Source organism: Apaloderma vittatum, unplaced genomic scaffold, assembly GCF_000703405.1.
Source record: "Apaloderma vittatum isolate BGI_N311 unplaced genomic scaffold, ASM70340v1 scaffold8253, whole genome shotgun sequence".
In the NCBI taxonomy this organism is placed as follows: domain Eukaryota; kingdom Metazoa; phylum Chordata; class Aves; order Trogoniformes; family Trogonidae; genus Apaloderma; species Apaloderma vittatum.
In genome coordinates this window covers 9633-25319 of record NW_009709775.1, presented here as the reverse complement: position 1 = coordinate 25319, position 15687 = coordinate 9633, and the positions used below count along the sequence as shown (strand labels likewise).

Sequence of the window (15687 nt, the reverse complement as noted above, 5' to 3'; positions counted from 1 at the left end):
AACTCAGAGCTCCAGGAAAAAAACGAACCTGTCAACAGACAGCTCCTCAGTTAAGCAAGTGCTGCTCTTTATCCCTACTCATTCCAGCCAAGCACCTCAAGTGTTTACGTGCAACACTTGAACACTGTCTGCAGTCCCAGGAACCACGGGAAGCCCCTGCTTGCAGGATGGACACTGGGGTGGCACTAAGGACTGAAACAGATTTGCTATTTTATATGCTTGGCCAAGATGGGAGGAGATCACACATGTCCCAGTGGAAAGGAGGTAAATGGGGCATGCATGTTACAAAACAGGGAATATACATACACTCCAGGAAGAAGCCTGGATTATTTATTGCAGCAAATTTACTGCAAGCCTTAAAAGCTTTTGCAGCTGAGATAAATATGGCCTCATTGTTATTTGCACAATTTACTCTTTCATAGTCTCTTGCCAATATTTCACAGCAATCACAGGCTGCATGAAGCAAATATTCATATGGTAATCAAGGCTGCACATGTTCCATGTATTAATCAGCACCTATAAACAGTTCTCAATACAGTTTGACCACAGGCAAACTAATATCCAAATTAAAACCTAGTATAAAGCCTGCCAAGATTTAGACAGAGCTGGACAAAGGGTACACAGTTTTGCTAAAAAAGGCAGTGGTTAATGATGGACCAAATTCTCTTCAGCAGCCACTGCTAGCAGAAAAGCTTGGGAGGTCCACTGGGTACCAGAAGGGGAGGAAAATATATAGTCTACGTCCAAAACACTAAGCCATGGCTACTTCCACAGTATCAGGCTCCTGCTCTTTACTGCCTTGTGTCACCTTTGATAACCTCACTCCACTCCCTGGCAGTGTCCTGAATTACAGAGAAGAAACCACACTGGGATATACACCTTGGAGGCAAAGAAAGGAAATCTGGCTGTTAGATGGCATTCCCAAATCTGCAAAGAAACCTCAGAATAAAACCCAAGATACAATACCTAATAAACTGAATGAAATCTTCTTACTTCTTTCCTCTAGTTTTCCATAGGACCTGGGTTCCTGGTTAGCACTTAGCTGGTAAGAAGGTTTAAGATGCCATATTCCACAGGTACACACAATAACAAGGCAATTGCAGGATGGACTTTGAAAAGCAAAGATGTTTTCACATTTCCATCCATCCCTAGAGCACAAGTTCTGCTGAAGCCTGTTGATTAATCCCATGAGACCTTTGCATTGGACTCAGCAGGAGCTTTGCTCATAAATCCCTTGTGCAGAATTTCATGCATATTCTTCACATATGTTATGCAAACTAAAATCTTAGAATATACAGTGATAAACAAGTGTGAATTTCCAGAGATAGCTACATTGTTTCAGAATGAAGAAGAAATAGCCCAGAACCTTTGCCTAAACCACTAAACCCACTCAAATCTTTGATGGTGTTTTCAAACACAAAACGCTGCTTTCATCTCCTCCCAAATAATTTTTTGCAGTTGTTTGTCTAAACTGCTGGCCAACATGGAAAAAAAAATCCTATTAGGCAACAGAAGTGAGTCCTGCTGGGTTTCTAGCCTGAATGGAAGCAGTAAGAGCTCCACAGAGAACACAACAAACTGCAGAAGACTTTTTCTACCTCTGGTCCTGAACCTGAAATCACTGAAATCTCTGAAAAGGAGGCGTTCTTGAAATCTCTTCAAAAGTAGGAATCTTCCTCATTTCTTGCTCCTTTGCTGGCTATAAGGGAAGAGGCAGGGAAGGCAGATAAGTTGCTGTAGGTCCCAGCACTCTGAGATCCCTAGCAATGGGCAACAGCAGGATCATGAAGATTTAGTAGATATGCAGATAAATTTCCAGGAAAACTCCTTGTATGTAAATGAAGGATTTGCAGGCAGACCTTTCGTGTGTGCCATGAACTGAAGTTGCCAAAGAAGATGACCTACTTTGTGCCATTTAAAGGCATGAAATTGCTAAGAATGGAAAAATGCAGTCCCACAAACTGGAGGGCATAAAGACTGTAAAATATTTATGGATGTATGAAGTTTAAAGGCCTCCTTCAAGGTGCCAAGAGTCTAAAAAATGCTTTGGTTCCTACGGGCACTGGTGAATATCTTCGTCAGGAAGTAGCTCGCTGTGCACATGGAGGCATGTTGTCTCGGAGGAGCTGGACTCCCCCCAGCAGCCGTCGCACAAGGGGTACCAGCTCTATCCCCCTGGCCACCATAGACACAAAGGAAGTGAAATTAGTGAAATTAGCCTCTGCCAGAAAGAAAAATGTGATGCCTGCAATGCTCTCTCTGCTGACCTTAACACTGTCAGGTGACTGATTCAACAAAGCAGTCAGCTGACTGCCAGAAAGATCCTTTTCTTAGATGGCAACTGTGTACACTGACTGCTCCCTTCCTCCTTTCAGCCAAACACTTTTATCTTCCCTGTCAAGCACATGGGCAAGCACCTCTGCTTCCAGGTCCTCTCCACCTCTCATCTGTTGGCTGTGGGGAGGCTGACTCCCAACTCCAAGAGACAAGCCCTCATTGCTGCCTCGTTTACAGGAAGAAAAGCGGTCATTTAGAATTGAACACATTAAATAACTCCTCATCCACCCTTAGCCCACTCAGTAAAACTCCTTTGGAGGATGCATGCAAAGCCTAGAGGACACAGTGGCTGAAGAGATACTGAGGCTGCTGTCTTTCAGGATGACTAATATAGCCCTTTTTTCTTGCTTTTTCCAAACTTTCTCAATGTGCTGTTCCTTGTCTAACATCAAGATAAGCTCTTCTGGAGTGTGGGGTTCCCTTTTATTCCCAGTTTCTACAGCAGCCTACAGTCTACAGAACTACAGTGGCAAAAGCACCAACAAAGATTACAAATCTTTTAGGTGAAGATCTGACTATTGTGCTTTCCAAGGAAGGGCTAAAGATCTGGTGCAAGCACTAAAGCCTGGTACACACCAACCCTGATTCACAGCAGCTCCCATGCCAATAAGGGAAGGTACCATTTACTCACCTTAAGCCTGACTTGTTCATAAATAACGATGGGTCTGTTGCTGAAGGTAATGGCATTGCAGAAGCTAGCCTGGCGCTTCACTGCCTTCTGCGTCGTGTCCATGATGATCTGGGATCCCTTCGTGTGAGGATGGAAAAGCAAGGGACTGATGGACAGAGCTCCACACTGTGGGATGGGGAGACAGTGCTTCTGCTTGTGGTGGCATCGATGGGAGGAAGCCGAAAATGACCCACCAATGGAATCTGAAAGCACAATGGGGAATATAGGGTTTCAAATCTGCTCTGAGTAATAGGCAAAAAACTTTCAATGCAAAAAAAAAGAGCAGGGGTACTTCAGACAGGAACTACAGATCAAAATAAAAGTTAGATCCCCACACTGTAAATCCCTAAGGGTTTCTAGAGCATTCTGAATGATAAAAGGCTATCAGAGCACGACATGAAGACCACAGCTCAGCACTGAAATCACAGGCCCTTTTGAGGCCTGTGAGAGAAGGCAAGAATGGTTTCAAAACTGGAGTAAAGTACATAGGAAGTTGCTGTATCAAAGCTGTCACAGTTGGGGAAAGATCTTTCACTTCCAGATGACTCCCACGCAACGTGACCATTTATCTCACTCCTGCTTTGCAACAGCAACTCCATCGATCCTTGCCTCCATGTGTCTTTGGATACTGTCCTATCCACTCATTCTAAGTGCCAGCTCAGACACATACACATACATTGCTAATTTATACCCAGGCATCACTCAGCAATAACCCACCTAGATTCCTCCTCCAACCGCCATCTATTCTCCTCTCTCCTCCCCTGATGGGAACCTCAGCTTAGATCCCACTTGTGACGAAGGCACTGATCAGCAGACTATGATTAGAGTGAGGAAAGGAAAGAGCAAGAAAGGCTACTTTCCCTAACTATGGCCCTACACAAAGAGTCAAGGAATGATCAACACAGTCACGACAGCAGCTTTGCTCATGAACGAATGGAATGCGTGAGTTTCTTTTCAACAGGGAGCCTGCAGCAGTTCAAGCACAAAACAATCATTATACTGAACACGAGTCATCTGCTTCCCTTTCCTCGTGTGCACATGCACATTACACCATGCACATATGTTTGGGAGGAAATACTTGTAGATTTGAAAACAGAGTATCAACAGAATAAAGGATTATTCTGTGATAGACTCGGGGATGCAATAAAAGCAAATATGACCTTAACAATGTGCCAGTTTGTGCTGTAAAGATGCATGACTAAACAGGATGGTTAAAAACTCTATTCCTCAAACATGCAAACTATGGAAACTAATTACATACATTCTTCATGTAAATTAATTGCTGACAGTTACATCTTTATATAGCCACTATAAAATAGTGTTTACATCTCTAATGTAAGTCTTGGATTCATAATAAAAAGCTTGAACCTTGTTCCTCCCAGACCTTGGGGCAGTCTTAACTTGTAGCTACATGTAGTGGCTCATCATCAAGGAGAGTTTGAATAAAGACTAACAGACTTTAACATCCTGGTTTCTTCAGCATCAGCCATTCTGGCCTTCTCCTCTCATCTCCTTGCTGGTTTTTTTCTTCCATTTTCAGCAACAGTGCTGTCCTTTCAGAATGGAGCAGGGAAGCCAGACAAACAGGGCTGTTACCTTTAAACATTTTCATTAATGCTTTAAAGGAGAGATGAAATGTGAGTCAAATTATTGGAGTCAAATATGGGAGTCATTTATTGCTAAAAATTAGATACAATATAAGTCATCTTCCTTCTCCTGTCCCTCAAGCATGGAGGAGGAGAAATAAGGTGCAGAGTACCAAGAAAAGGCAGAGGTTCACCTGAGCAGACAGGTCAGAGAGGGTAACTTTCAGGAGGAACAAACTGTATGGAAGAGGGCACTGTGTGTTTCCCATTCCACATCATAACACAACCTTCCCCTGACGAGCAGGAGTTGTGACAATATGCCAGGACTGCACCAACTGATATCTTGTGACAAAAGTCATAAGGGCAAAATCACGCCTGTCTGAAAACTGCCTCTGTGTCCAATGGCTACAAATCTAGAGATGCACCACGGACCCCTGTACAGCTTTCCAGGTTTCACATTGAGGGTCACAAAGAATAGCATCTGCCCACTGTTAAGATTTTGAAGATTAGATAGACTTCGGTTTTCAACTCATGCCCAATCAGAGGCACTGTTCAGAACCCTGAACACAACCTGCCCTTAACACCATAAGCCCTAGGAAGAGGGCAGCAAAAAAGGTGAGCCACAAGCATGTGGGCTGAATCTTCTGAAACCTTAGTAAACCAAGGTGAATGTTAACATGAACCACAATATCAAGCAGTCTGAACCACTCTGCCTTCAGTGTCCCAATCCTAACTGCATCCTTTTCACAGCCTCATTTGAGAAAGCAGAATATTGTCCCAAAGGTAGCAAACTTCTCCCACCACACACATTAGATGTCCCTGCTCTCCTGGATCTCAAGGTCTGAATGACATCCACACACTGCATAAAAGACAGCACTGGATGCCCTTACAGCTTAGCAAAATACATCCCCCAAAGCCTGTTATGGGTTTTCTCCAGAAGCATTGATGCTCTGCAAACATGAGGCGTAAACTTAAAGGTTTGGGATTTCCTAAACGCTGCAAGAAATGACTGGATTTGGGTTTTTTAAAACACATTTTTTCAGCTGAAAAAAAATTCGATAGGCACCTATCAGAATACTGTCAAAACTCATTTCAGACTGAAAACTAACTGCAAGGTATTTAAGCTAAACTTCTTTGAGCACGTGAAATAAGTGGTATTCAGAATCGAAAGAAACAGAAAAGAAGATTTCAAAACAGAGCCCAGGGACTGACACACAGCAGCAAGTGGGAAGGGCAAATCCCTGTCCACCTTGGGACCAGAGGAGAGGTCTGGAGGTGGTGCCAGAGGTACCTGTCCTGCAGGCTTGTGACAGTGAAAAGAGTGAACAGGGCAAAACACCACAGTAGGAAAGGAGAAAAGGGTTTCTAAATGATTGCATCATCAAAAGAGGCTGACAGTCAGGGCTTTTTCTGGCAGGTGGCCTTCCTACGTAAGCATTTAAAAGGAAGGATTCTGAGAAGGAAGAAAAGGAATGGGGAGGAAGCCCTGCCCCAGGGACCCAGGCATGATGCAGCAGTGAAGCCCTAGCCCTGAAACAGCACCTGCACGCCTTTTCCGCAGCTGGATGGTTACTAGCAGCACAGGGAGAAAAAATATCAGCAAAGAGATGAATGCTTATAAAACTTACTGCTTTTTGAGGTGGTCCCATACTTTACAGAATTATCAGTGAAACACAGTGTAACTAGTTACAATGTTCCTTTACATTTGTTAGCAAAGTCCAGAAGGACAAAACCATAATGAATTCATTGTGCTACGCCTTGCAAATGGATTCTTAAAAGCATGTTTTGAGATACAGTTTACTAAAAATAAATATTAGCTTAACAACAGTGGAAACTGAAAAGGGGTTTCAAACCTTGTTTTCTCACATGCAGCCAGACCCAGGGCTTGTGCACAGAAGAAAGAGAACCATAAATTAATGCAAATTAAAAGCAGTGCTTTCTTCACTGCCTTCAAAAACATATTTGCTGTTGTTGAACGAATAAATAATCATGTATCTCCAGCTCTCCCTGTGCCTGTTAAGATGACAATGACCCTGTCAGATTGCTGTCAACATAGTCAACTGCTCATCTTGGCTTCACAAGATGACCAGAAAGAGCAAAGCTTTGCTCTTCCACAGACAGACTATAACTTTGCAGGTGTTGGGGAATTCAGTGATAGAAATGCAAAGGATTAATTCTGGTGCATTAAATCCAGAACATGTGAAATTATGGAGCACCTTGGGTTAAACTTTATTGAATTAGGGACATATCTACAAGGTGGATCTCAGCCAGCAGGTCAGATCTAGCACTCCTCTCCAAGACTCCAAAACAAGTCAAAGCCAAAACCTAACTTATTTTCATCTGTGCTATTTTAACAGTGACAAGATGTATCAAGAGAGTAGGTTCGCACTGCAAGACAAGAGGCAGGTGCAGGCAGATCACATGCACATGAAAGGAGATAATACCAGTCAGAGTGGGGCTTTTTTTCCTTTTTTTCCTTTTTTTTCTTTTTTTTTAACCAAAAACCAAAGCTGTTTTTAAAGTAACAGATCTGAAAGACAATAAGTGTAGTTTTACAGACATCTAGGAGAAGCCTCCCACCCAGTATAAAAAGTGGCAACAGAAGCTGGATTCACAATGGATCCATCTTTCAAATCTGCCTGATGGGTGGTAGGGAGTGGGTTTAGCTTGTGAGGAGCTTTCTAAGTGAGGGAGACGATTTTTAATTGTATAGAGAAAAACAAATCGGTGAATAAGATCCAAAAAGTTCATTGTACGAAGGATATTGTTGAACTAATGCTTCTAGTTAAAATTACTCAGAGAGAGATGAGATGTTCCTGGGCAGAGCCTAGAGAAGACTCTGCCAGATGTAGGAAAGAAGGTGAGGAAGACCCTTGGGATGCAGGAGAGGCAGGAGGAGAGGACAGCAGGGCAGGACAGAGGTGAAGAGGCAAATCCTTGCACACATCATGTCCGGGAGGAACAATCCAGCTGACAGCACTGCAAGCACTTAAAAACACCAAGTACCATGGAAGTGGCTGATCACGCCCTTTTTTTAAAAAAAAAAAGATATGAGAAAAGAGAAGCATGAATACGTAAGTATTTCTACATGCACATAAGGCTGTCAAGAAGAAAACCCTTCCCTTCATAAATTAATTTTTTAACTTCACAACTTTGGTAATGATGCTGTGTAACCATTAACCATCTAATCAGGCAACTCTTATAGTCATTGGGAGCAATTCAGTCACCAAGGCAGCACACTGGAGGACAGCCACGAGCCCTCTGGCACTGCTCCGCTTCCTGCGGGTGCAGCCCACCCTTTGCAGGCTCCCACCTCATCCTCTCCCCATGCAAATCCCCCCAGAGCCCCTGCGGACCATAAGTCCACTAAGCACATAAGATAGCAAGAGCATAAGTAAGCAGCCATATGCTCCCATCTGCCAGGAAAGGAGAGAGAGGGTGAGCAGCCCCCCAGAAGGATGCTGGGCAGTGGCAGGATGGATTGCCTCGGGAGCCACATCCCCCAGGGTCCAGCCGGGACCATGGAAAGGAGACAGAGATGCCTCCATCAGCAGCAGCCACTTCTCCCCACATCATCTTCTAGCAGCATCTCTGATCCACAGGCAGCAGCAACTTGCACGTGCCATATACGAACTTATTTTTGAGAGCAGCAAGGCATTTCTGAATTTATTCTTTTTGCATCTGGGTGATTTTGCAACTTTATTATTATTACAAAGGTATCATAATTTAGATGAGAAGATCAAAGTAAACAGAGGTACTCTGGAAGCATCCAAGATCTCCTTCTTGACTTAGAGCATTTTTGTTGAGCTCTGATCAGGTCAGATTTGTCAGCAGTCTAACAACAAATGTAAAAATGTATTTATGTCTTCCAATAAAAGAAAGCAAGATTAAGTCCAGTTCAGTTTAAGATTTAGGGATGTTTAAAAATTCTGCTTATCCTTCTCTTGCAAATGTGCAATTTGGGAAACTTCTCCTTTTGCTATTATCTCATGCTTCAGGAGGATGAGGAATGGGAAGCTTGCCCTGGGTGATAGCTGATCTGTCTCTGCTGCAGATGGTGGGACAGAAGGAAGAAAAAAACTCCAAACTTTCCATGCTACCTCTTCTTGATAATCCTTATCTTCTCAAAGACAAGCAAATACACCATTGGACATATAATTATGTATACTTCATAAAATAAGTTATGTTTGCTTCCCTGACCTGCTGCACTAATGAACCAGCCCCCTGCCACAGCTCCTTTTCCACAAACTGTACACTTGGGACAAGCCAGTGAACTCTCCCACCTACTGTAATGCCAGTTTCTCATTTCCTTAGTACAGCTCAGAACAGAAACTTTACACCTGCATTAACATCACAGAGTTCCTCCTAATTTATAATCATGTGGACTAAGCTATCATAGACCTCTAACCCAGCGCAGTGCTGCTGAAGTTAGGGTCAGCGGCACCTCCAACTCTCTCTGTAACTTTGCACAAGCACCCAGAGAGGACATGTTCAGCTTCTGCTCCCAGCCCTGTCCTCCTGTGGGCCTGCCAGGAAGCCCAACGGTGGCTCCACATGCACTCTCCCCAAATCGCACATCCCCGCGTCCTTGCCAGATGCAGGCACCTGGACTAGGCAGGCCCCAGGGTACAGTACAGCATGAACCCTGCCTCCGTTTTGGACCAAAGCCTCATCCACACAAGTCTAGGGTTTCTGCTGTAGCGCTAACTGCACCCCTGCTTTTCCCCCATCCCATCCTGCAACACCAGGTACAGCCGCGGTGCCCAGTTAAGCTGCTGCTGTCTCCCTGTGCAGCCCCCAGTGCACAGAGCAGCCACTCTCAGAGGGTTCAGGACAGTTCACGCTGCAAAAAAGTAGCTACATAAAAGTAGAGCCTGACTTCAAATACTTCATGGCCACGTAGTATTTCCATGCACTACAAATCAATGAAAAAATGTTTTCTTCAAGGGGACTCATACAGACTGTGTTTTTAAAATGCATTCCCTCTGCTAAATATAAATCAGTAAGAGTTTTTGTTCTTCCAAAAGATTAACTAGCTTCAGTATTTTGGGATCTAATTCTGGAATACTTGTAGAGATGCCAGCATTCTCTTCCAATTTAAATACAGTTTAACGGAAAGTCTATCCTGGGCACATTTTCCATGTACAGTGTAATAGCTTGGAAGTCTGAATATTGAGAGTTCACCAGATACAGAAGTAACCTGTCAAGGTTAAACTAGATATTCGTCAGGACAAGAAGGAAGGTGGATGCAATGGAGAGCAGGAAAAAGGCAAATGTAAGAGTAGCAGACACAAGAAATGGACCTGCCGACGCAAAATCCAAGACATGGTAAAAAAAAAAAAAATGTAGTCTACTGACAAAGCCATGCAAAGAAAATGCAAGTCAGAGAAGCTGTGGTTCTGAACTCAAGTCCTTGAATTAGCTGTGAATTATACCTGTGTAAAATCAAAGATGTGCCTTTAGAGCCAAGATGCTGAACTGGGTCCACAGCAAGCTACTCACACTGCATATTTACAATATAATGAGCTAAATTAGGATGCTGTTCTTTATACTACCTCTATCACCAGGGGAAAGAGATAACGTGTTAAGAGCATCTCTGAATTATGCTTCTTATCTGGATCATCAACTGGGGGACACCTTCCCACTTGCTTCTACCTTGCTCTCTCCAAAAATTTTGGCTCTGACAAGCGTCCCTGGAATAAGGCAAGTGAACAGTAAAGACCTTGGCATAGCACAGGCTCTCCAACATAAGCCAAAAAGCAGGAACATTTCTGCAAGGGCAGCATTTGGAAAAAGGCGGTGTGGCTGCTGGACTTGTATCCATAGCTCTGGAGCAGAAAACAAAGACTGCTGGAGGGATGACTCTAGAAAGAGTCCAGAAAACACTCCAAGACAGGGACAGCACCATTTATTCTCACGGCAATCTCCAGAGCTGCACTAACTGAAATATCCTGAGATTATAGAGATTTAACCTTCAGATATCATCAGTTCCTCAAAACCACAAAAGGTTTAGAGGCCAACATGCTAGGTGAGCTAAGAACACAGAAAACAGCAAAGAGCTCCTTCCTCAAGAGCTCATGAGCTCAGCTGTGCTGGGGATTCAGCATCCACACATGCTTTATGCGCTCCCAAACACCCACCTCTGGGCACAGCACAGGTACATCCAGCACTGCCCTGATGTGCTCCCACCTTACAACAAGCAGAGCATGCCAGTAAGGCGTAATATTCCCCTCAGTTCAGAAACACTGTTGACAACTTAGGACTGCAGTTGTGAAATCTCCAGCGGCTTCTCTTCTGCATTTTGTGTCTTGAATTTATTGCAAACGTCACATGCGTATGCTCTCACTTTAATTTAGCATCTGGATGGGCCAGCATATATAGCCCAGAGCCTGTTCTTCTGCTTCTCCTCTTACCCAGCTGGGAAGTGTAGATCATGTTTAGCATTCAGCACTACATACCATGAAGTTTTATACCATAATGCTATTTCTAAAGCTTTTCTTCTGTCATAAATGATACGCTTGGCGAGTGCGTTTTTTCCTCATATAAACCATCAATTTAGAGTCACTTCAAGGTACTGTAAAGTTGGGTCATTCTGTGTCTCTTTTGATTTCTTTGTGATGAACTGAAAATTCCATTTTTCAGTATGAGAAAATGGCACTGCTCTCTTTGTTGGTAGTTAGTACAGTCTCCAAACTATTTCTATCCACATCAGTTACCTAAATATCAAAGATCTTCATTTAATACAAAGTCCAAAAGCAATCCTAAAAGGAAGTCCTTTAAACATATAGCTACTGAGGGTCTCCTGGCTGCAAGGTTTATGCTGTTGGGAAATGGAATATGAAATTTCTTTGCTCAAAAAGGAAATATGCACCCGAAAGTCTAGTCTTGCTATACACTGGCTAGGCCCAAAAGATACTGATTCCAGTGGCTTTGTTCCTGACTTCGTTTGGCAGCAAATAGATCCTTAAAGTCTGCGGTTATTAGAGCTGGCACCTTATCAGGCAGATAAAAATTTACTATTGCTTTTACTACCTGGTGAGGTTTAACATCCTCTTCAATGCTTCAGGACTATAAGAGCCATGTACCTCCTTGAATTCCTCCTCCACCATTTCTCTATTCAAATTCTCCTCTCCTCCCTCTCAACTCTCCTTCTGCCCACTTGTCCTTCAGGAAAACTCATGGAACACACCACCTTCCCCTCTGCTTGTTTTGCTACTTCTTCCTCTCCAAAACACCTTCCTTCTCTTCCTCCACCTCCCTTGTCACAAGTATTAAAGTTTCTCAGCCATTTCCAAGTCTTCCATCACTGGCCTCACCTTTTCCAGCACATTTCTCTCTCACTTAGGTTTATTCCCTTTTTTTTTTTTCAGATCTCTTGCATTCTCCCAGTTTCTTCTCCTCAAGACAGATATGCTTCATATCTTCTCATTTCAAAAAAGAAAAACAACACCAAAACACCAGCCCTTTCCTGAAACATAACAGGTCCTAGTGATTAACCGAGTCTCCCCAATCTCACAAAGTTATAATCAGATGAATTTATTTTTTGTAGCATCCACTAGTTAATCTGTGATGTATTCCTGCAAAGTAACTTGCACTGGGCACTAAGTGAGGTTACAAAATTTGTCATCAGACGCGTTGCTGGGCTTAAAGCACAGGAGGTCCATGCCCGACTCCCACCATTGAGCTGCTGAACTTCCAGCCTACCTGGCAGAGCTGGCACGAGAGACAGAAGTAAAGCTGTCAACCCAGTGCAGGACACCAGCCCTGCTCTCCAGTAACTTCTCACTGCACAAAGAGTATAACAAAGAACTTTTGACCAGACTAGAGAGGTCTCCAGTAGCACTAGAAGTGTTAACCCCTACATGATTAGAATATTATTATTTTCCACGTAAATAATTTAAGTACTTGCTGAAGCAAAACCAGGAGAAAGGGCAACATTTCTCCCTTTATGCAAGAATTTGGCCATCTACGCGCACATTCCTTCATTAATCTGCACCTTCTGTACCACAGTCACAAGTGGAATCTAAATTACTGGATTTATCACTCTTGCCTGGATCTGCAGCACATCGTTTGCACCAGTTTAAACTCCCTCCGCCAGTAATTAAACACATTTCTTTAGCACACCAGCACCTGAACCTGGACCACTGAACTAAAACATGAAACCTCAACAGCCAGTCAGGGCATAAAGTTACAGTTTATTTTAACAAAGATAAACAGCATCCCTGGCACCTATCACAAACTAAAAGCATGAATACTATTCCATCATCCTTTCTAGCAATTCACATGCCAGACCCACAAAGTTATTACTTAACATTTTACTATAAACAGCTGCTGGAGTAGTCCTTACAGGAACTTGTTTTCCTTAGCATCTGCTGCAACAGGTCAGCCAGAAAAAGACCAAGGGTGATGAATCTTTATTGCCTGAGGATGACAGCACATGGAGATGTTTTATTTCTTTAAAAGTGATCCTACCTGCTAGCCACACCCTCATGCTGAATCTCACAAAGATAGAAATAAAAGATCAGTCTTGCCCCAAACTGTTTACAGGCTGCACATATAAGAGAAGAAACCGCAAATAAATGGGAGTAAGATAAAGTTAACTTCGTAAGTAATAGCACGCTTTATCAGGACGTGTAGTTCAATACCCACAACCAACGTGATTCCTTGTACCAGAGGACAGCGAGAGGTGGCTCCACACCTCTTCTGTTACCGTAGCAGCACACAAAAGAGCTCCAGTTCTCTCCAATTTGCATAGGCAAAAAAACAAGTCACACTAGGAGCTCAAAGCCCTTTCATTATAAACCCTCACAGAACTCCCATAAACTTTTATGATTATTTCTTATGACTTGGGTAACAGAGTCAACTCCTCAAGTCATTTTGTAGAGGTTACCTCAATGTTTCTTTTGAGAGGATGGCAAGGAAGCTTAACTACTTCTAGCTTGGAAATTGTGTTAATAGCAATTTGTGCAAGCTATGCAGAGGAAAACTTCCCACTGATTCAGTCTTCAGCAATTCTATGCTGCTACAGACTCACAGACATGACCTTTGCCGACTCAGATGACCAGTTACCTTTACAGAAGTTGGGTGAGACATAGCCAGTGAGTGACTCAAGAGGAACATGACGAAAATAAAAAAGTGACTGCATTTCTCAACAGCTGAAGGAAGAGAGATGTGCTAGAAAAGCAGGCCCATTTGAGCCAGGAACACTACACTTTTAAAATTCATGCAAAAGGACATTTTTGCATATTGGGGTATTGATAAGAATAGAAAGAGGAAGGAATTCAATGTCATGATATCCAGAGCATTGTTCCTGATGTAGCCACAATCATGGCGTGACTGCCTTGAATAGGCACACACCTTTGTGTGTGAATAGGAAACAAGCCTCAAGGGCTTAGGAGGCTTTATTCTCTTGGTGGAAAGACACCCACATTATTTCAGAAGAGGAAGGAGCAGTTTAGTGTGGAGGAAAATTCATTCATCCATTTTCCTTGCTCTTTGTAGCTTGAAAAATTGTGGAAAATCCTTTAGTCTTTGTCCAGCTAAGGGGCATTTCTTCTGATAACAAAGACTTCTGGATTTTATTTTTTCTAGTATTTAATTGCACATGTTTCTCCAAGCCACAGCTCCAAATTATAATTTAATAAAGACCACACTGCACACCCGACAGATGCTCCTTCCTGCCAGCACAGAGAGATGCAGCTGTTGAACTGGAGTCCGCAAATCCAGACCTCTGGGCAGTGAAGCATTTGCCTGATTAGTTTTCTGCACCCAAAAGCAGATCTCAACAAATAATCTGAACCTACTGCTGTACATACAGCACACAGTGGAAAATATAAAATACTTGTCAACAAATTGAAGTTCTGCAAAGCCAAGACTGCGATCGATCTTTATTTTTTCTCTGTAAGTGCACTGCAAAATCACTTCTCTGGAGTACTGACATTATTTAAGGTACCTTGCCTACATCTACCCTTTATTACAGCTGCCCACACAAAGCTACACATCTCCTCCTGCCTCAGCTGAGCCAGCAGTACCAGACACGTGTGCGTCATAAAACTACTACTTCTGCCACACACTAAAGACAAAATGGATGAAGTCTGTCCACAAGGGTTCAAGTACAGATTTCCCAAAGCACAGGATTATGACAGAAAGTGTGTATTGTCCTCTATATATAGCCAATGAATCTCAGAAGATTCCAGTTATCACATGGCAGAGAATTTCTCAATCTCCTTCAAGCAATTGCGGGCAAACTGGTCAGTCTGAAGCTGCAATCAGCCCAGGACAAGGCATGGCCTGGAGTCCCCAGTGAGCAGCTTTCCTGTACGAGGGTTCAGAGCAGAAAGCTCAGGTAGTCACTTTACAGATAAAGGGACAGAAACACTTCCCAGTAAAACAGCTGTGGTTACCAGATCTCTGGTGAAGAGCACTGTAAGAACTGCAGTCATCTCCTGCAAACATGCTGAACTACTTTAGCACTCTTTCAAATGTATTTGTAGAATATTTGAATGATATTTCTCTGCATTTTATCCTTTCTAGCGTGGGAACAGACAGCCGGAATGTTTTATCTTTGGTACGCTACATGCCATTGTACATCTGCCTAGGATATAGGGAGCATCTCCATTTCAAGAATTAATTCTCAACATGACGCAAGATATTCTACTGCATCCCAAAGACAGCTCTGCCCACTTTCCCACCGAAGTGCGACTGCCAGAAGCCATGCACAGAATAGCCCAAGGAGAACAAGAACATTTTGCAGTCAGTAACCATCCAAAATCCCAGCAATAAGAAACAGAGACACAATTTCTAGGTATTGAATTGCCCACCCTTGCTCAAATGTTAGTCTTAGGCTGGACAGAGAGGAGACAGGTTGTCCAGGAACATTGTGACAGCCACATCACTTGATGAAGGTCTCTTCAGCTAATTTTGCAAAGCCACTGATGGACAGAGGGATTAAGAGTAGAAGGACAGTAACTCCTATCAATGCTGCAGCTGGAGCTCCATGTGAGGTGGACTCTCCCCATCAGGACTCACAAACTTGCTTTCCTTCTAAATACATAGCTTCACTCAAAATCAGAAAACAAGAAAGCAGTGCAAGTG

At 43.1% G+C, this 15687-nt stretch overlaps 1 protein-coding gene across 1 annotated transcript in view; it reads right to left on the bottom strand.

Annotated features, from left to right (window-relative positions):
• Window positions 1–3210, bottom strand: part of NEURL1 (neuralized E3 ubiquitin protein ligase 1) — a gene marked incomplete at its 5' end in the record, with an annotated part of 62943 nt that extends 59733 nt beyond the window's left edge. The window contains one exon of the mRNA XM_009867054.1: window positions 2969–3210. Coding sequence (XP_009865356.1) covers window positions 2969–3210 — 242 coding nt within the window. The remainder of the gene's footprint in view (window positions 1–2968) is intronic.
• Between the last annotated feature and the right edge of the window lie 12477 nt (window positions 3211–15687).